The sequence below is a fragment of the Saccharomyces kudriavzevii genome (assembly GCF_947243775.1).
Source record: "Saccharomyces kudriavzevii IFO 1802 strain IFO1802 genome assembly, chromosome: 5".
In the NCBI taxonomy this organism is placed as follows: domain Eukaryota; kingdom Fungi; phylum Ascomycota; class Saccharomycetes; order Saccharomycetales; family Saccharomycetaceae; genus Saccharomyces; species Saccharomyces kudriavzevii.
Genome location: NC_079276.1, coordinates 101,942 through 121,980, shown reverse-complemented (window position 1 = coordinate 121,980; position 20,039 = coordinate 101,942). Strand labels below are relative to the sequence as shown.

General features: G+C 40.9%; 11 protein-coding genes across 11 annotated transcripts; 4 read left to right on the top strand and 7 right to left on the bottom strand.

The window, feature by feature from the left end:
* Nucleotides 1-331: 331 nt before the first annotated feature.
* Nucleotides 332-2,068, bottom strand: VAC8 (protein anchor VAC8; the record flags this gene model as incomplete). The annotated part of the gene is made up of 1 exon (XM_056227378.1): nucleotides 332-2,068. One exon carries the CDS (start codon nucleotides 2,066-2,068, stop codon nucleotides 332-334), a length of 1,737 nt encoding a protein of 578 aa, XP_056087206.1.
* Nucleotides 2,069-2,614: 546 nt separating this feature from the next.
* EDC3 (Edc3p) lies at nucleotides 2,615-4,270 on the bottom strand (the record flags this gene model as incomplete). The annotated part of the gene is made up of 1 exon (XM_056227377.1): nucleotides 2,615-4,270. One exon carries the CDS (start codon nucleotides 4,268-4,270, stop codon nucleotides 2,615-2,617), a length of 1,656 nt encoding a protein of 551 aa, XP_056087205.1.
* Nucleotides 4,271-4,681: 411 nt separating this feature from the next.
* On the top strand, nucleotides 4,682-6,121 carry NPP2 (nucleotide diphosphatase/phosphodiesterase NPP2; the record flags this gene model as incomplete). Its single annotated transcript, XM_056227376.1, has 1 exon — nucleotides 4,682-6,121. The coding sequence occupies one exon, from the start codon at nucleotides 4,682-4,684 to the stop codon at nucleotides 6,119-6,121; it is 1,440 nt and encodes a 479-aa protein (XP_056087204.1).
* A 97-nt stretch (nucleotides 6,122-6,218) lies between these two features.
* Nucleotides 6,219-7,214, bottom strand: GTT3 (Gtt3p; the record flags this gene model as incomplete). Its single annotated transcript, XM_056227375.1, has 1 exon — nucleotides 6,219-7,214. One exon carries the CDS (start codon nucleotides 7,212-7,214, stop codon nucleotides 6,219-6,221), a length of 996 nt encoding a protein of 331 aa, XP_056087203.1.
* A 654-nt stretch (nucleotides 7,215-7,868) lies between these two features.
* On the top strand, nucleotides 7,869-8,000 carry PMP2 (proteolipid ATPase; the record flags this gene model as incomplete). Its single annotated transcript, XM_056227374.1, has 1 exon — nucleotides 7,869-8,000. One exon carries the CDS (start codon nucleotides 7,869-7,871, stop codon nucleotides 7,998-8,000), a length of 132 nt encoding a protein of 43 aa, XP_056087202.1.
* A 501-nt stretch (nucleotides 8,001-8,501) lies between these two features.
* EAF5 (Eaf5p) lies at nucleotides 8,502-9,341 on the bottom strand (the record flags this gene model as incomplete). Its single annotated transcript, XM_056227373.1, has 1 exon — nucleotides 8,502-9,341. One exon carries the CDS (start codon nucleotides 9,339-9,341, stop codon nucleotides 8,502-8,504), a length of 840 nt encoding a protein of 279 aa, XP_056087201.1.
* Nucleotides 9,342-9,510: 169 nt separating this feature from the next.
* Nucleotides 9,511-10,314, top strand: MMS21 (SUMO ligase MMS21; the record flags this gene model as incomplete). Its single annotated transcript, XM_056227372.1, has 1 exon — nucleotides 9,511-10,314. The coding sequence occupies one exon, from the start codon at nucleotides 9,511-9,513 to the stop codon at nucleotides 10,312-10,314; it is 804 nt and encodes a 267-aa protein (XP_056087200.1).
* Nucleotides 10,315-10,521: 207 nt separating this feature from the next.
* Nucleotides 10,522-12,204, top strand: PXP1 (putative indolepyruvate decarboxylase family protein; the record flags this gene model as incomplete). Its single annotated transcript, XM_056227371.1, has 1 exon — nucleotides 10,522-12,204. The coding sequence occupies one exon, from the start codon at nucleotides 10,522-10,524 to the stop codon at nucleotides 12,202-12,204; it is 1,683 nt and encodes a 560-aa protein (XP_056087199.1).
* A 1,099-nt stretch (nucleotides 12,205-13,303) lies between these two features.
* On the bottom strand, nucleotides 13,304-13,567 carry TIM9 (protein transporter TIM9; the record flags this gene model as incomplete). The annotated part of the gene is made up of 1 exon (XM_056227369.1): nucleotides 13,304-13,567. The coding sequence occupies one exon, from the start codon at nucleotides 13,565-13,567 to the stop codon at nucleotides 13,304-13,306; it is 264 nt and encodes an 87-aa protein (XP_056087198.1).
* A 240-nt stretch (nucleotides 13,568-13,807) lies between these two features.
* On the bottom strand, nucleotides 13,808-14,611 carry URA3 (orotidine-5'-phosphate decarboxylase; the record flags this gene model as incomplete). Its single annotated transcript, XM_056227368.1, has 1 exon — nucleotides 13,808-14,611. The coding sequence occupies one exon, from the start codon at nucleotides 14,609-14,611 to the stop codon at nucleotides 13,808-13,810; it is 804 nt and encodes a 267-aa protein (XP_056087197.1).
* A 361-nt stretch (nucleotides 14,612-14,972) lies between these two features.
* On the bottom strand, nucleotides 14,973-19,358 carry GEA2 (Arf family guanine nucleotide exchange factor GEA2; the record flags this gene model as incomplete). Its single annotated transcript, XM_056227367.1, has 1 exon — nucleotides 14,973-19,358. The coding sequence occupies one exon, from the start codon at nucleotides 19,356-19,358 to the stop codon at nucleotides 14,973-14,975; it is 4,386 nt and encodes a 1,461-aa protein (XP_056087196.1).
* Nucleotides 19,359-20,039: the final 681 nt, after the last annotated feature.

Below are 20,039 nucleotides of genomic sequence, written 5' to 3'. Positions count from 1 at the left end.
TTTACCTCACTGCAGTTACTACTCAACAATATAACAGAAATCATCCGTAAGCAAAAATTTCGGATATTTCAAACATCTGGAATGAAAAGAGATAAGAAGCACGTATCACCATAGAATCAAAGGTACCTTCGCTTTGTTTTTAAGTATTTTTTTCCTTTATAAAAAAAAATGAAATATAAAATCGATTGAAATTAGAATGGACTAGGTTGAATGAAATGATGTAGAAGATAGTAAAGGTTGAAGGAGAATGAAAGAAAAGGAGTGAGAGAAAAAATTAAGAAGAAAAATTTGGTAAAATTATTATGCTTAGTTCCATTTTTTTAAAAGAAAATCAATGTAAAAATTGTAAAATTTGTTGAGTAATATTGTACAATTCCAAGCTTGCGTCCTCCACAGGTTGATGTTCAGATCCTGCATCGTTGTTGTTACTGTTGTTATCATTTGAGTTTGAGTTGCTATTATTTCCCGGATTTTTAACATCGATTCCTGATCTCTGTAAACGTTCGAAAGTTGCATCTGCCATTTTCCTAACTCCATTAATAATGTCATCATCATTCTTGACTAAATTTTCGACTTTATCGTTATGGCTCTCTAGCAACTGTAAAATTGTCCATAGCGCAATGTGTTCAAATGTAGCATAATCACTTTTCAAAAATCTAATCAAAAATCCACGAATGCCTTCATTCGGACGATCCCATGCTTCAATAATCTTTGTGTAATTGTTCACCCTTGAGCATAGATTTGCCAAGGCAGCAGCGGCATTACCAGAAACTTCTTGATTTTGGGAAAAAGTCATGGGAATTAAGGCATCTAAAATATTTGCGTCTAGTAAATCTAATTTGGAGACATCTGCCAAGGCCAAAATGGCAAAACATGCAGAAATTTCACTTTGAACGCTAACGGGTGAATCCAGAGCTAATTCCTTACATTTTTCTACGGCACCGCTTTCGAAAAACTCCTTTCTGTTTTTTTCAGATGATGCTGCCAGATTTCTCAAAGTAGATACGGCGTGACATTGGATCTCTTCAGAATCTTTGTAGTCTAGTAATTTCACCAGCGGTTTCAAGAAACCGGCATCAACAATCAAACCCTCATTTAATGGATGAATGGAAATATTTCTAATGCATGCTACACTAGCCAATACCAGTGGTATAGAATCACTTTGAATCAATTTCACCAAATGAGGCAAACCTCCTGCTCTTACAATTTCTAATTGATAACTTGTATCTGATGCTAGGTTTCTCAATGCCAAAGTAGCTTGACACTTTACTCTAGAAGATGGAGAATCCATCAGGCTCACCAGTTTGGAGACTAATCTTGGCTCAGTTTGAGCCAGTTTCTTGCGATTGGACTCGTCTACTGCTATATTCGATAAAGCAGTGGTACAATAATACTGAACATCAGGATCTGTAGACGACAGTAAAGATACCAATACAGGCACAGCACCAGCGTTAACCAATTCCTTTCTATTTTCCTCGGAATGGGTCATATTTAATAATGCGCCTGTGGCATTCCTTTGAACTCTAATATGTTTGGATTTGGCCAATTTCGTTAATGGGATTAGAGCGCCGGAAGTAGCGATCTTGTGTTTATTGTCATCTCTTGTAGCCAAATTGGTAATGCATCCAACAGCATTACATTGAACTTCCACGTTGTCACCCATCATTTGATTTATCAATGGTTCTAAGCCACCCATTTCCACTATCAACAATTTATTTTCATTATTTACGGCCAAATTGCCCAGGGCTGCACAAGCGGCCACTTGAATTTGCGGGTCTTGGCTTTGTAATAATATTAAGATGGGTTCCAACACTTCTCTAGAAACTTGACGGACATATTTTTCGGTAATTTCTGCGAATGCCAAAGCAGCACTTCTTTGTAAATTTAGATTATCTGAATAAACCAAAGTTGTCAAGGCTTTCAGTGGACCCCCAGAATAGAAGTCCAACTGATCTTTATCTTCCAAATACCCTAGCAATAAGGTCACTGCTTCTCTTTCATTTTCGGCAATTGGTGAGACACTGGCCTCGTCTGAAGAATCTTTCAAGCAACTACAACATGAACCCATAGTTGCAAATTATATATATAGTACAGAAAAAAGGACGATCTTATCGTTTGCTCGGTTTCTGTCTTTGTAGGATTGGAAATTGTCGAATTGCTTTTTATAGGTTGTATAAGTATATAATACCTTATTTTAACAACAAAAGGAAGAGCGGGAGTTTAAACAGCGAGTCAACAAAAAAAAACGGAAAAGAAAGTAAACTCACACCAAATGTTGATCACGACAATAGCACTATTCAACCTTGAACTGTTAACGAAAAAATTAAGGAAATGAACGATTGCATTTTTATCAATTAAAGGAAAGGGTTCATTTTTTCTTTTCCATTTATTCATATTTTTTCCTTCTCGTTTTGAGTCCTCCTTAAGGGCTTATTACCCGGAGAGTACAATTATGTAGATTTTGCATTATGTTCTAGTATCCGGTATTTATTCGTATAATGCGTGTGTGTATTGTAAAGGATCACCACATCATTTAATTATCGCTGCGAGACTCCTCACTTCTTAGTGTAAGTTTATACTTATATACTCAGTATAAGCTAAAGTAACTCTTGTTTTACAAATCCAGAAGGAGAGACCCGTCGGTGACAAAGAGATCACAGTTTTGAAATTTACGCAGAGAAGTTCTTTGCGAGTAAACACCCTGTGGGATACCCATATCGACTAAAACAACATCCTCTAGTTTAGGTAAATTTATGGATAAGTTATTGATTGCAATCAAAGGCCAACCAGAACAGATAATCCCTGTTGCTTCAATTCTGTCGGGGAAGAAAACATCTGGCAGACCTGACCCCGCATCAAATCCATTTGGAATATCCAGAGCCCACACCTTAGTAGAGCCTCGCTGTCTGTTACACCATGATATCATACTTTTGATTCTGGTTTCAATGGCCTCCGATGTGCCTGCCAGATCGCTTAAAGTACAATCGTATCCTTGCATGGCATCAACGACTATTTCCACAGGGCTGTTCAATGTTTCCATAGCAGACTCTAGTGACGATATACTGTTGACAATCTTCCCGCCACATTTCTTGTAGATTTCTGTTTGTTGTTTTACCATAGAATCTTGCAGTTCATTTTGAGGACATGTGAACAATGTTATAACACGAATATGACCCGCCTGGCAAAGGTGTCTACCTAACGCCAAAGCTTTGGCACCAGATCTGTTCGAATCTGAGGCTAGTATTACCACCAGAGGTTCTGGATTAGAATTTTGTAAACGTAAACGTGCACGGCCCCCTAGCTTCTGCTTAATGAGGAATGATGCGTTTACAGCAAAATTTTCTAACAGTACAGATGAATTAATACTGAAAAATTCGGATGTGATACTCTCCATTTCTAGTAATTGTACTGGGGTAGCCATCGGGATGCTCTGCTTAGTGTTTTTGGATTTGATAGTTGTTTGTTTAGTTGTAGCTGGCAAAGATGTCGAGTTGGATCTTGACTGACTGATGATCATTTGACCTAATTTAGCTAGTACCTGATCCTTATCACTTATAATTGTATTCCTAGTTTTATCATCGATAGATGGAGAACTAGTGGCTGAATGAATCAGGTGAGTAATATTCAAAGACTGAGTTATCGGTAAGTACCTAGGGTCATCAATATCATCAACGTCGTATTCATGTTCATCATCTTCTAACTCTATACCATCTTGATCATCTTGCTGCGGCTGAGATTCCTGCGCGCTTTGCTCATTTTTTGAGGAAATATTGTTCCACGAATCTTTCTTTGCATCTGGAATAATCAATTCATCGTTTTGGTAATTATTCTGTTGTGATTGAGGTTGCTTTCTATTATGTCCCTGTAACCTATTTTCTGGTAATATATCGTCATTCTGTTTTAATTGAGCGAAAACGTCTTTTTTGTTAAACATGCCCAAATTTCCTTGGAAATCAAAATCTTCCTGTTGTTTTATCTTACTAACGTCGTCATCTTGCCAATCGATGTGCTCACCCCGATTTTGACTGTAGTCATTTTGTTGCTGCAGTTGTCTTTGCTGCTTTCTTTTGCCGGATTGAGAGGCCGCTGTTAAAACTTTTAAATCCTTTAATCTAGATGCCCTCACTTTGAAAGCTTGAGATTTACCGCCATCACCAAATTGAACGTCATTTAAAGTCAGTCCCTTTGAAGTTGCTTTGGCAATTTTCCCCTGAATGAGCTTGCCGTCTTTCAGTTCCACTTGCACGCCGAAACCAACAAATTGTGACATTAAAGTTAATATTACGGATTATTATATATCGCCCTTGGGAGCTTTAAGCTTTCAGGATATAAGAGGATGAGGTGAGAAGCATTCTAGCTAAACAACTCGAACTACCAATGTTTTCTTTCTATTCCTCAGTGATTGAAAAAAAAAATAACGGAAGAAGATAGCTTGAGCTCCAGGGTAATAGTAAAACGAAAATAATAGTGAGATGATTATAAATTATTATAATACCTAAGGGTACCGTACGACAAAGATTCTACTTGGGGGTTTTATTCTCCGACAGTACACTACTTGTTGATGGACATCATTTCGAGGATCTTATGACTGTGATACTTGGAATCATAACCATTAAAATACACAAGCCACAAAGTAGTTTTGAGGTAACCAGGAAGGCATTTTCGAAGCAGGGTTGGCGTTATGCGTCTTTTGGAGCAACGTATTGACCTTGAAAAGAATAATGAAGATGATGCTATCGTAAAGACCTCCGTAAAACCATGGGGTCGCTTCTGCATATTTTTGCTAGGCGCTATAACTGTGATTTCTTTGTTTTCGCACCGTAGAGGCTCGAGGAGTGATGATGCTGGACTTGAAACAATTGTGCATAGATCAAATTCTTATTTTAACGGTACACATGAATTCAAGACGCTGACTATACTAATATCTGTCGATGGGTTCCATCCGAGATTGATAGATGCAAAACATACGCCTTTTCTTTACGACTTGCACAATTTGCAATCATCGTATGACATAAACATCAGCACTACTCCGTACATGATTCCAAGCTTCCCCACACAGACTTTCCCCAATCACTGGAGCATGGTAACAGGAAAGTACCCCATTGAACATGGCATTGTCTCAAATGTATTCTGGGATAATGCTACCGGTAGTGAATTTCGACCAAACAACCTCGATCCGAGAATCTGGAACAATGTAGCTGATCCCATTTGGCAACTATTGCAGACCAAGTCGCAAAATGAGTACAAAGTGGCTACACATATGTGGCCCGGGAGTGATGTCACGTACGAGGACTATGAAGAAGTACCAAGGGAAAGAATGCCTTTTTACTTCGACAATTTCAATCAATGGGAGCCACTCCAGGAGAAGCTATCCCACATTTTCAGATACGTGGATATGCCTCGACTGACAGATCGACCGGAATTGATAATAAGCTATATACCCAATGTCGATTGGTATGGTCACAATTTTGGGTACGACTTGCGAGATGAGCGGCTGCAAGAGCTGGTCGCTGAGGTTGACAGATTCTCTCATGACTTAGTTGAAGGCTTACAAAGAAGAAACTTGCTGACAATAAGCAATGTTATAATTGTCAGTGACCATGGAATGAGCAATGTCGACATGGATGACGAGGAGCACGTTGTCATATGGGAAAGGATGTTCCCGGGTGACTCAATGTCCACTTTTGTACCACATCTTTATAATGAAGGTCCCATGATGATGGCCTATCTGGAGAACCCTGGAGACAAGCTGTGGATTCGAGACTTAATCAAATTCCGATTGCGGGAAGTGTACGGCGATGAAATCTCGAGAAAATTCCGCGTGATCCTAAGGGAAGATTTCGAGCCAAGCTGGAAGTACTACCAATACGATAACAAGCCACATGCATATGACGGTAGAGTGGGCGATATCTGGATCCTTGCAGACGAGCACTACGCAATCGTTAAAGAAAGAAAGGATGTACGGGCGGGGATCATGGGGACACACGGATATAACTTTGGCAACTGCAGTGACATGGCGTCTATGTTCATCGGTATGGGTCCGATGTTTAGCAATGAGGTCGTACCACCGTTCGAAAACACAGAAATCTACAAAATGCTAATCGAGGCAAGTGGTGTCTGAGAGATAAAAGGGGAGGGAGGGTTTGTTACAATAATACAGAATGGCACGTACACGCACGCGGCGCACCTACCCGTACATACATACATAAGGGAATATACTATAGTACGTATAGAGCCAGTAGGCAGCTAACCATAGAGAACACCACAGGCACCATGCCCAGGGAGTTGTTCACGGCACAGAGCTGGGCCCACACTTGGTTGACGCATTGAAAAGATTGGAAGTCCAAGTTTTTATCATTACAGGTTTTGAAGATTGCCAAAGAGATTAGCAACTTCGAGAGACTGAACGTCATTGGGTCCAACTCGATGTCCAGGTCGTACCGGATAAAGTTGATGTAGTACGACACCAATGTTGGGACGCCTCTAAAGAAGAGCAGCCACGTGAGTGTAGGTAGGCAGAAATCCAGCACATCTTGGTATTTGTTGTGGGCGGCAACGGCGGCTTCGAGCGACGATGCGAGCGAAGAAGTGGAGGAGGTCGGCTTCCCGGCGGCTAATATATTTCTCAGCAGAAAAGAGAATTCCACGAGGGAAAAGATGGTGTCGACGGAAGAAATAGTGGACAGATAATCCTGAACGTTCTCGTTCAGCTTTCGCGTGTGATATCTTATGTCAGAGACGTAATCGTGGAAATCGAACTTGAATCTCGTCGATGCGGACGTAGATGGGTTGTGATCCGAGCTGAAATCCAGCAAATTGAAGTTCGCCTTAGCGTTTGCGCTCGCGCTCGCACTCGTGTTTGAATCAGGCCTCATCGCGCTGACTTCGTCGCCAGATTGCGACCTCTCATCGTCCTCCTTGATGTAGGCCTTCTCCAGATCGGAGTCATTTGCGGCCGTGTCGGAAGATCCGGACCCAGACACGTCCTCTTCATCCTTGGACTGGTCCACCGTCATCGACTCATAAAAAGACTTCAGCTCCGGGTAGTCGTCTTTGAAGTCCACGGGCTTCTCGAGATGGGTCAAGTGAGATTCAAGGAAATCTATCATGTCGCTCTTCTTTGCGTAGTTGGGGAAGCCGCCGATTTCCAGCTTGTTGGCCAGATCAATCAGGTCCGCCTTCTTCCAGCGACTAAAAGTAGACTTGGTCGACATGTTCTATTACAACGTGCTGTGATGTGCTCTCTTGCGCCTGTAGTTTTGGTTTCTCCCCTTGTATACAGGTACTCCACGCACGTTCTTTACGTGTGCTTTGTTTTGTTGCGAGCGACGAAACGGTCACCACACACGGAAAATCGTTATGTACGATCAGCAAGATGATAATAATGCATTAACCGCTCGGGATGAATTTCCGGCATTCGGAAAAAGCACGGCAAACGAGGGCGCACACTCCAAATTACCGCAACCACCCTCCGGCCTCTGCGACCCGGGGCCCTTGCCGAGATCGCAATCTAGGCCCGCTCCATCTCCCACCCTGACGCCACATCGTTGAGCTGTTTTCGAGTCTCCTCCGCAGCCCTCGCAAACTTTGCTGCCAAAAAAACCTCTCGCTATTTTTCCGGCGCGGATAACCAGTTCTCTTAACGAATACAGAACATTTTTCTCTCCCTCTCTTCCAACACCATTTGGTTTAAATAAACAGTGAGAAAAACCGAAATTCCGTAATCACAACCCAATCTTCTCTTGCTTAATATAAAGTCAATTTTTCTTCCGTTCCAACTTTTTTTTGTGTTCCTTTCCTCTCTCTTCTTTTTTCTTCCCCTCCTGTATAACTAAAACAATAAATAGTACAATAACAATTATACAAAGATGTTGATGAGCACGTTACCAGGTGGTGTTATCTTAGTTTTCATTCTAGTCGGTTTGGCTTGTATCGCTATTATTTCTACCATTATCTACAGAAAATGGCAAGCTAGACAAAAAGGTTTGGAAAGATTCTAAGCAATTACTAGCAAGCCAGCAAGCTTGACGTTGTTTTTTTCTCTTAACTCCTTTTTCTTTTTTTTTTGGATTACCGAATATAAATGAATAAATTAGACTCCCCCCCCCCCCCCCTTTCTTTCTCATCTCTTTTAATTTTTAATAATTAATCAAACCCCCCTCTGTGTGTGCCATAATCCTATTTGTATCTGTGCTGTTCGATTCCTCTATTTTGGAATGACATAATCTGCGTGTGCGTTTCCTCGCAAAAGTTTGAGCGTGCGAGCGGACAAGATTTATTTGTCGTGTGTGGACGAATAAATCATATCCTCTGCTCGTTGCGTTCTACGCTCTTTCCCATTTTTATCTATCTACTATGTTTTTCGAAAAGATAAAGTCGCCTTCGTTGTTCTATGTATATATTATTCTGTTAGAAAATTGTGTGTATTTTTTTACTCTAATAGTATATATAATTATAATGTTACAAGACTTCACATTTTCGAAGCCGTCGTTGTTGCCTTCCTACTCTAGTGCTCTTCTCATGAATTGCACCGTGTCGTCTAGTTCCAGTTGCACCTGCCTAGCCAGTTTCCATTCGTCCGTGCCAATGACCTCTCGCATTACACCATCCGCTATGCTCTTCTGCAAGACCAGTTGCAATTCGTGAACGCTGCTGGGCGTCTCATTCTTTATGTTTTCGTAATTTATCTCATCTTTGATGATCGTTCTGTCGGGATTCTTGAACAGTTTGTGGAAGTTACCAGTCTTACTCTCTAGTTTATTCAAAACGGTGTCTCTGTACAGTTTCAATAGTTTCTCTCTCTTCGGGTCCATGGAATGCCCCCCATGGGTTGCTGTTGCTGTCGTTGTTGCGCCTATGCCGGCAGCCCCAGTTTTGCCTGGATGTGCATGCGGTTGCGGTTGCGCTGCACCGGTCTTTATGCCATTCTTCAATATCTCCTCCTCCATTGCCCTTATCTGTTCGGTTTGTGTTTTCTTGAATCGCTCAAATTTGTCCACGAGTAGCTTCTCAATATCATGCATCTCTAAACCGTGTAGACTCAATTGCCCATCGTTTAGCGTCGTTCTATACCCGGGGAATAGGCTCTTCACGATTGTCAGAATGTCATTGATGCCCAGTTTGCCGTTCCCGGTCACAACACTGCCTTGCCTCCTCAAACCCGTCAGTTCATTGATCAACAAATTGTTCTGTATTTCGTTAGTCAACTTGACTAGCGATATTCGGAGATTATTGCCAATCATATTGATTCCTCCCCCGTTCTTAACCAGTTCTTCATTCTTATTCGAAATCAGCGTGTGTATCAGCTGCAACACCACTAACTCGCTTACCTCCTTATTCATATATACTTTGCTTGAGTCTCTGCCCCTTCGGCACACATGCCTACCCTCTCACACATGTTTCTCGTTAACGATCTTTTTTTTTTCCTTATAGAAAAAAGGCCCCACGTTAAATGTATCCTGGTAGTAAAAATAAAGCTAGACTATACTGCAAACAGAGTGATAGTGAAAGATGGCCCAAGACAATAGCCCTGTACCCAAGTCGGTGCCCTTGCATCAACAAGCAGGTAAATACTTCCATACTTTACACACTCAGGACTTATCTAATCTATATCAACAATGCTACAAACAATTTGACGAAACCATAAATCAATTAGTCGATTCTGCATCGCCCTCCATTGCCGACATTGGCGAACAGATAGCAAATATCACAAGTACATATAAGCTTCTCTCGACGAATGAATTGGAGTCCAACTCGTTCCAGAGTGGTATTAAGGATTTGAAGAAAAATTTCAAGCAACAATCAGACGCCTGTCCACAAATCGACCTCTCCACCTGGGATAAATACCGTACCGGTGAGCTCACCGCTCCCAAACTATCTGAGCTCTATCTGAACATGCCTGGACCTGCGCCCACTGCTATAGTGAACAACACAGATACACTCAAGATACTAAAAGTATTGCCGTATATTTGGGACGATCCGACCTGCGTGATACCGGATTTACAAAACCCCACAGGCGAAGATGATCTACAAATAGAAGGTGGTAAAATTGAATTAACCTGTCCCATAACTTGTAAGCCATACGAAACACCACTGATATCAAAAAAATGCAGCCACGTTTTCGATAAGAATGGTATTCAAAACTATTTACAGGGATACACGACAAGAGACTGTCCGCAAGCCGCGTGTTCTCAGGTCGTTTCCATAAGAGATTTTGTTAGGGACCCCATCATGGAATTGAGGTGTAAGATTGCTAGAATCAAAGAGTCTCAAGAACAAGATATGAGAAATAATCAAGCCATCGATGTTCTATGATGGAATTTGTCTTTCTCATCCGAACCCCTCGGGCCGAAAATATGAGCTAATTAAAGAAAAGAGGGAAAATGTACGAACCTAAATATGTAGGCACTTTATAAAGAGGTAGAAAAACCACATTGGTCACCTTCATGTAACTCTCGACATTGACCTAGACACACACACACACACACACACACACATATACACACACATACACTAGTTACTATGACCACCACGGCCATGCAACACTTTGCTCAACTTTTACAAAGATATGGTATTGACACAGTTTTTGGAATTGTGGGTATCCCCATTGTTCAATTAGCGGATACGATGGTTGCCAACGGTATCAAATTCATACCATGCAGAAACGAACAGGCCGCGTCATACGCTGCCTCTGGGTATGGGTATGTTAACGATAAGCCGGGCGTATTACTTATTGTAGGGGGTCCAGGTTTAATTCACTCACTTGCGGGTATATACAATTCAATGAACAATAGGTGGCCTCTTTTAGTCATTGCGGGAAGCTCTTCCCAAAGCGATATTCACAAAGGCGGATTTCAAGAGCTGGATCAGATTAGTCTGTTGTACCCTTTTTTGAAATTTACAGGCAAGTTAACCCCTGACAACGTTGACATGGTTACTCAAAAGGCTCTAAATCACTGTATTCAGGGCACCGCAGGCGTCTCATATATTGACGTCCCTGCAGACTTTATTGAAAGTGAAAAACCCCTAGAGGGAAACGACTACATAGCGAATGAGTTGCCCATGATTTTAACCCCAAAGAAGTGCGGCCCCGATCCATCCCAGATCAAAGAAATCGTGCAGCTCATCCTTCATCACAGAGACAACAACATTCTAATAGTAATTGGGAAAGGTGCGGTGAAAAACTCGCATGAAATTCGCAGACTAATAAACAAGTTCAATCTGCCATTCTTGCCCACCCCAATGGCTAAGGGGATTGTCCCAGACTCGTCGCCCCTGAACGTTTCTTCTGCGAGGTCTCAAGCCTTGAAAACCGCGGATGTTGTACTCGTTCTCGGCGCAAGGCTGAACTGGATATTGCACTTTGGCACATCACCCAAATGGAACGCAGAATCCATTTTCCTCCAGTTCGACTCCAATCCCGAAACACTGGGCGACAATAACGCATCACCTGGTGCCGACCTTTCCGTTTGGGGCGATGTGGGCTTGAGTGTGACAGCCTTAATGGGAGAACTGGAGCGTCAAAGCCCTCGTTGGAAGTACAGCGGTGTTAACCAAGCCATGCGGGAGAAAATCCAATTGAATCAAACCCGTTTATTAGAGAAAGAGAAAGTCGGGGGTGCACAACTGAACTATCACCAGGTTTACGGGACTTTGAGGCCGCTCATCGATGACTACAGGACGATTCTAGTCACGGAGGGGGCTAACACCATGGACATTGCACGCGTTTCGTTCCCGACAGACGTTCCAAGACGCCGTTTAGACGCGGGAACCAATGCTACCATGGGTATTGGGCTTGGATATGCTCTAGCGTCGAAGGCGTCCCATCTGGAGCTCGACGTGGTGCTGATCCAAGGTGATTCCGCTTTCGGGTTTTCCGCCATGGAAATTGAAACAGCGGTGAGGTGTCAGCTGGCGCTGATCATCGTTGTAATGAACAACAGCGGCATATACCATGGTGAGAATAACACTGGATCCGATTTACCCCCCACCGCACTCAGTAAAAATTGCCGCTATGACCTAGTGGGCAAAGGTCTGGGCGCCCATGGGTTTTTCGTGAACACATTGAGTGAACTAAGCAAGAGTTTTCAGCAAGCCGTGCGGTTGTCCCGCGCCAGAAGGGAAACTAGTGTCATCAATGTCATCATCGAGCCTGGCGAACAGAAGCAAATATCCTTCGCATGGCAGAACAAACCGCGCCTATGAGTGGAAGTATTATGTATATATATATATATATATGTATACGTCACATTAGTTCAAGTGTTGGAGCAGGTAGGTTTATCATTGTCTGCACAGGTAACTATAGTAACCGTCTGAAGTGTTCAGATTTTACGCTGAAGTGTACTTTTTATATTTTACACCGACATCGTATCTATTGTGAGACGGAGAAATCGTAAACGAGCGGTCGGGCCAGTTGACACAGATGAAGCTAAGGATAGTAGCGATTGAGCGCAAACTTGGATTCTACATATAAAGTATATTCCCGGGCTTACTTTTACATTGGACATATTCAACAATTCCAAACGACGTGTGTTTCATATAACTCTCTTATATAGTACAAGAAAGATCTGCTTTTATCCTTGACTCACTAAGTGTAGCTCCTGTCAATAACCGCCATAGCACCTTCTTCTCTTTTCTTTCTCAACGCCCTGCTATGGTGCATTTCCCGCATTTCTAATTGTTTTTCCGTTCGAGGCCTTGTGGCACACATGGTACGCCGTGGTGCCCGCGACTGGGAACGAAACTCTGGGAGCCGTCGTTGGCAGTGGAACAGTGGTAACTCCTACGATTAAGAAACCTGTTTGCAAAAGGGCCCGCATCTCGCAGGTCACTAATTATCAGGTGGGAAATTCGGTGGAACATAATGGAGCCTTGTCCTCCGGGTCAGCGTCTTTGACAATGGCCCCTGCTCCTGAGAGAAGAATCTTACTGGGGAACCAGTCTTTATCGACCGTTGTTATCAGAAATTAAACGGAGTCTGGCCTAGTCGGGCTCCGATGGGAACGGCAACGGTTGTTCCGTTTGACTTGTCGCCCGCTACGGCGTGTGTGTCAAGGTCTGTTGAGTGCAATCGTAGGACGCCATTCGTGGCGAACCCGATACCGATTACTGCTGCTGTTCCATCCCGAATACGGCTTCCACTCTAACTTTAATCTTTTCTTTTTTTTAGACGCTTGTGTGGAAAGGGTGGAAGCAGAGAACTAATTAGATTGAATTTGATTTGATTTGGGTTGCTATATATTTACATGCTAAAAACAGGGCCAGACTAGATATATATGTGATTAGTTATATACGCCAGTAGACATCAGCGACCTAGGCCCTGTCCCAAAGCGGCATTTTGCTCCTGGAAACGCTGTCCTACACGCTCGCTGTGCTTCAGGAACTTTTCTGAACACTTCATGATGCAACTTTGCTCCTTGCTGGTCAGTTTTGATGTTGTGAAGTCATTTACACAGTCCGTGAAGCATCTCTCTACTAAGTTGGAGTATAAACGCATGAAATCCTTCATTTGCTTTTGTTCCACTACTTTTTGGAAATCTTGTTGTTCCTTAGAATTCAATGCGTCCATCTTTACAGTCTTATCTTGTTGTTCCTGATCTAGGCCTCTTCAATGTCAAAGCTTGGCTATTACAATATCGGACAGGTTTCCTTTATAGAAGCCATGGGAGCATTTTTTTTCTTCCCAAGTTTTTTTTTTTCGTCATTTTGAAATTATTACGGCCGAGATTCCCGGGTAATAATCGTGATCTCCCAACTAAGAAGGTTCGTTATGATTTTGGTATACACGCACTTACTTATAATACAAACTTCAATTTGGTTGGCAGCATCTTCTCAAGTATGCTTCCCAGCCTGCTTTTCTGTAACGCTCGCCCTCTACGTTAGCATCTCTTCCCTTGGCAAATAGCCCTCTCCCAACAATAATGATGTCGGACCCTGCAGAGATCACGTCATCGACAGTTCTATACTGCTGGCCCAATGCGTCTCCCTTGTCATCTAGACCCACGCCGGGAGTCATGATCAGCCAGTCGTACCCTTCGTCTCTGCCGCCCATGTCTCTTTGAGCGATAAACCCAATCACAAAGTCCTTGTCACGCTTTGCAATGTCCACGGTACCCTTGGTGTATTCTCCAGTGGCTAAAGAACCCTTGCATGACAGCTCTGCCAACATCAAGAGGCCTCTAGGCTCCTTAGTGACTTCTTCTGCCGCTTGCTTCAACCCACTGACAATACCCGGGCCCACCACACCGTGTGCATTGGTAATATCTGCCCATTCAGCTATCTTATATACGCCTGCTGAGTACTGCAATTTAACCGTGTTTCCGATATCAGCAAACTTCCTGTCCTCAAATAGCAGGAAATTATGCTTGGCAGACAGTTCCTTCAGCGGCTTGACTGTGCCCTCCATGGAAAAATCAGTCAAGATATCCACGTGTGTCTTTAGTAGACAGATCTTGGGACCCAAGGCTTCTACCAATTCCAATAATTCCTTTGTGGTGCGAACATCCAACGATGCACACAAGTTTGTTTGCTTTTCGTGCATAATATTGAAAAGCCTCGCAGCAACAGGACTAGGATGAGTAGCAGCACGTTCCTTATATGTAGCTTGAGACATGTTTTCTTATGGTTTCTTTGAGAATTTTGCACAGTGGGGCTAAGACTATTTATTATGGATGCTTTCTTTCTGTATCAATGGATTCATATATGTATAGATGTACATTCAACATACATCTATCTATCTGGCCTTGGTGCTTTCTTTCCTTCGCCCGGAAATTACCGAATCTGAAAAATTTCAAAAATATCAGAATGAAAAAAAAAATAAAAAAAATAAAAAAAAAAATTCGATGGTCCCTGAAACGATAGGCACACCAACCTGCCTTGGTAGTCAGAATTTATCTATTTTTCTTATAAAATACAGGTAGAGAGAACGTGCTAGTTAATTTATATAAAAATGCATTATTGGTAAAACGCCATCACTATTCCTTGACATCTTTTTCTGCTTGTTTCTCCGTACCATGATCATTTACAATGTCATCAACTGACGCCGCAGCTTCAGCATGAGAGTCACTGGACGTTGGCGTTTGTTCATGTACAGATGAAGGAGACGATGATCCATTGACCTCCTTTTCGATGCATTTCTTACCGAGAATTAATTGTTGTAGCTGCTTTTCAATCTCTGGGTCTTCCACAAACTTATTGAAAATACCCAATATTTTCAAAAATGTTTCATTGGTTGTCTTCCCTAGTCTCAGATAGTGTAAGTAAACATTTGATATTATTGCTAATATAGACGAAATGGGGATCTTTTGCTCTTTCTGTGTTTCACTCGAATCTAGTAATGGTAGTAATCCGCCCTCGATCAATTCCTCCACTGATTCTATTTCATCAGTTGGGACTTCGACTCTGTCAATAAGTGTCTGTTCTAGTGTTTCTATGGCAAATTCACTTATCTGCTTACACGGATTGATGCATTGATGTGCCAAGGCTTGAATGATAGCGAATATCTTGTTCTTATTCAAATTATCATTGTCTTCCAATAAATGTGATGTTAACTGGATAGACTTTAGTGACAAATCAATCGATTTCTTGTATGGGTTTTCCTTGTCCACTTTATGTCCACTTTCTGTCAATTTTTGGTATTCCTTTTCCCAATGATTACCAACAGCACCCATTGATGAAATTTCATCTAACAGTCCCAGGACCCACATGAAATTTTCAGTTGTCAAAATCTTGGCGTCAGTTTTGATCGATTCATTCAAATATTCAAAAATGCTTTCACTCTGCTCTTTCATTGCGGTAATCTTTCTTAGAAATTTCCAAAAATTTTCATTTCCCAATAAAAATTCTCTGTAGGACTCCGATTCAGTCAATGAAAATAACCTCTTTAAAAACTCCTTACCTTGATTAGTAGCAAAAAATTTCTGGGTAAAAATTTCGCCTTTCTTTAATAGTTCATCGTTTATCAATTTCGATAGATACTCAGTCTGATCCACACATAATGAAATTAATAAAACCTTATATGTCAACATTCTTCGAACGGCCCTTTTTGTGAGGCCCTTCGTGTGCGAAAGTTGGAAAACCTTTTGTAGTATAAAGTTTCCTAATTCCCTCTCTTGTTTGCAGAACAGAAACAACGCGATTGTCAATTCAGTGATAAATAAAAGTTCTGCCTCAAAATATCTGGAATTATCCGCATTTTTCTCTGTTTTCGCAGACTCCAGTAAGCTCTTTATTAAATCTACGGTTATATTGGATTCATTTCCAAAGACGGAAGCAGCAATATTACTCGAATTGATGCACTCCATCGCCTTTTTTGAGGATTTTATTTCTTCTTCTGTGGGTTCTTCATCACCTTTCAAATAAGAGGCAAATGTCGACAAGAGTCCTTTGTTTTCTTTGCTTTTATTAATAGAAATTTCAGGCAATGGCTTGGGTAAGTTACTTAATTTCAATTTCTTTTGCAAATCAGGAAAAATATCAGGAGGCAAAATTAAGATTTCGTATAATTTTAGGATGATGTCCACAATGGTTGACCATAACTCCTTAGAAAAAATCGTGGGATCCTTGTTCCTATGAATGATGCGGAAAAATACTACTGTGTTTAACTGGCCCTTGAATGACCTACCGAATCTAACAGCATCCGTACTGACTGGAATCCTGATATGTTTGTCTTCAAAAGTAATTTCTACCAATGGCATTGGGCCGTACTCAAATGCCAGAGTCGAAAGTTCATCATCATGGTTTAAATTTATTAAAGTAGTGCCCTTAGCAATGGAGGTCAGTATATCATTGAAGAGATCTTTGAAGCCAAAAAAGGCTGAGATAAAGGAACATTTATCTAAACTTGTTATCATTCTAGTTGAGATACGGTCATCAGATGCAACTACGTAAATATTGAATAGCGTACTGACAATGCTTGGCCCAACTTGTTTGAAAATTGCTCTATCAAAACATAAAAGCTCCATAGGTGTCAATTTATCTATAACGGATTGTGTATCCCTTTTGATCTCAGTTATCACAGTAGTTGAAGAAATTAAATTATTCCAAGCATCTTCGAACCACTTTTCGTTACCATGATGTTCTTCAGGCATAACGATTTCCTTATCCCTGATGGAACAGTAGATTCTATCTAAGTACCAGAATGGAAAGTCCTTATGATTACAACATCCTCTCAAATTACCAGAATAATCCTCAAATGACATATGTTCCTTTACTTGAGGATTATACAGGTCCGTGTTCAGCATGATAATTGAATAACTTAAAATGAAAACAGAATCAGGATCCGGTTGGACCGTAGAATTGTCATCTTCGGCATTGTCGCTAATCTTGGATGGATCATAATTTTGGTTTTCACAATATGTGGATGAGAAAGCCTCGACAATTCTTTCAATCTGTTGCGATTCACCAGGTAATCTGAATTTGGTCAACAAAATCCTTATAGCTTCATCAACTCTCAATCCTGAAAAATCAAACAAACGAATATATTCGTTTAACAAGCTTATCTTGTCTGGGTGACACAGTAGCAAACCGATCGTTTTCTTATTCATACGATTGTTGTTTTTGAAAAGAAACTCGGCAACGTCCTTATCAGAGTCAGAAGCAATGAAACCTTTTTCTATCAACATGGGAATGCCTTTTTTAGGCTTTTCATTAAACGCATTGGTACATTCAATGAACTCCGTTTTACGATCCCTTTTCTTTAAAATTTCCATTTCATTCTCTTGCCTGGCGAATTCTTCTCTGCCAATGTCCTTCATGTGATCGAACATGTCATCAACTAATGAAACTAAGCCTTCTAGGCAAATGGGTGGTACACTTTCCGTGGTGGTCAAAGCAGATTCTGGTAAGGCCAATTTTGTTAGCGCTTTCAAGAAATTCAAAGAAACATCAGCCCTATCAAGGTTACAATCAAAATTGATGAATGCGGAAGTGAAAAAAGATGGAGATCTAGTCCATAAGATGGATATTTGCTCAATTAAAAGCTCTTTTATTATTGATGGTTTGTTCCTATTTTCAGAATTTGAATTACTTGCAGTGCCATCGTCCAAAAGAATGGAGAATATTCTTGTTAACGTAAGCTCGATCTGCAACTGTAAATTATTCCCCAGTATGACAACTAGCGTGGTAAATAACTGTAGCGTAGCTTGTAGTAGTGACAGTTTAGTAGTGTTCTGGATAATAAACAGGATGCTTTTGAAAATAGGGTCTGATATTAATGTGAAGAGGCGTGGATATAGCTGCAATCGATCGCCCGAAATTTCTAATGCCGTTTGGATTAACTCCAAGCCAAATATTCTAGTGGAGTATGAATGTTTTAATTCATTTTCTGGCGCGATCATTGATAGTAGTAAGTTCAAATATTGTCTAGCCACTGGCAACCCATAATTGTCATCAGCGTATGCTTGGATTCTAGAATTCGATCTTGTTGTTTTCTCCACAATTTCTAGTTGTTCGATCTCATCCACACTCTTCTTTGAATGAGCATGTGTCTCTTCATTTTTCTCATCTTCGCTAATAGCTTCCTCATCATTTACTTCTAAGGCAATGGCGTCTTCCTGAGGTTCTCCTTCTTTGAATTGCATACTTGTGCCAATCGTATCAGCCTTCAAGACGTCATTCGTATAACTCTCATCATTGATATATACCTGATTGACATTGACGGGCTCCATAGTCTCTAATTTTGAGAAAATTTTTACTGTTATGGAAATCATTGTCGATTGGGCTGCAATCCTGAGGACTTCGCTCCTTCTATTATTACAAGCCAATGACAGAATTGTTTGTAAAACATCATATATTATTGAGTTAGATAATAAATTCCCGTATGGCGAATCGACGATTGAGCGCAGTAAAAATACGACTTTTAAAAGAACTGAATCATCGGAGAGTTGTTGGGATCCTTCAAATCTACAGTGTGCTAAGGCATTCACAGTTGCTCTATACGCGCCAATATAGTTTTTAGATGATTCATTGATAATATTCAATGTGAAGAATTTCTGTAGAGAATCAAGGGCCAGAGAGGTGATGTAACCAGAAATGGAACTTGTACTTACAATTAATAAAAATGGTTGCAAAATGGTCAAGGAATCTATATTTTCTAGATTTTTCAGCTTATTCAACATAAGCCTTAGCTGAATGAAGCCCGATAAAAATGGATCATTGTGTTTGTTCGCGTTTAAATTGTTGAATGTGTGGGCCAAATAGTCATCCTGATTACTGAAAATCTCGCTTCCTCCTCCCAGTAAAGCAACCACTCCAGATTGAGAAGTAAATTTGGAGTACTTTCGCATTGCTGTTGATAAATTAATGCATTCTTTGATTATGATAGTGACGGGATCTACCGTAGTGAATCCCTTGCTACTCATTCCTTCTTCTACTTTCTTTTTCCTTAGAAGCAGTCTCAAATATTGAGCAAATCAATTTTTATCGTCTAATGATGTTTCAGTAAAAAACGAAATCAAATTCAACATACTTCAGTGTGTTTTAATTAATGTTTCAATACCAATATAGGTGCTCTTTTGACATCCATTGAGAGCCTTCGCAATGAACCGCGTAATCTTTTTCAATGCGGGTAATACTGGAAATTTATCAACACCGCTCTAACAGTAAAAGTAGAATTTAATACCTTTTTACTTTTACTTTTTTGGATCAACAAAAAGCCATGATGAGTTTGAGCAGGTCAATCTTTCCGCTCGAAATGCTTTCAACTTAATAACTTCAGGTCATTTCTTCATTTATTGTTGTGTACCAGGCCAGAATACTGTCTTTTTCTGCTCTTTATGTTATCAGCCATCCACTCCAATAAGTCTCGAAGGAATCAATGGGCACCAAAAGAAGGCCAATTGTACACTTAGAATATTGCCGTTGAAAAAGGATAGACAAGTTTAACGTGCGATCCAATTATAATTTTTTCAATTGCCCAAACATATTTTCACGGTATAAGCTATGAGCAATAGTGGCATTGCTAGGTTTGGTGTTTGGGTGTATTTGACACATTTTGATTTGTTTTAATCGGCCACAAATTGTCACATTTGAGACAGTAATAG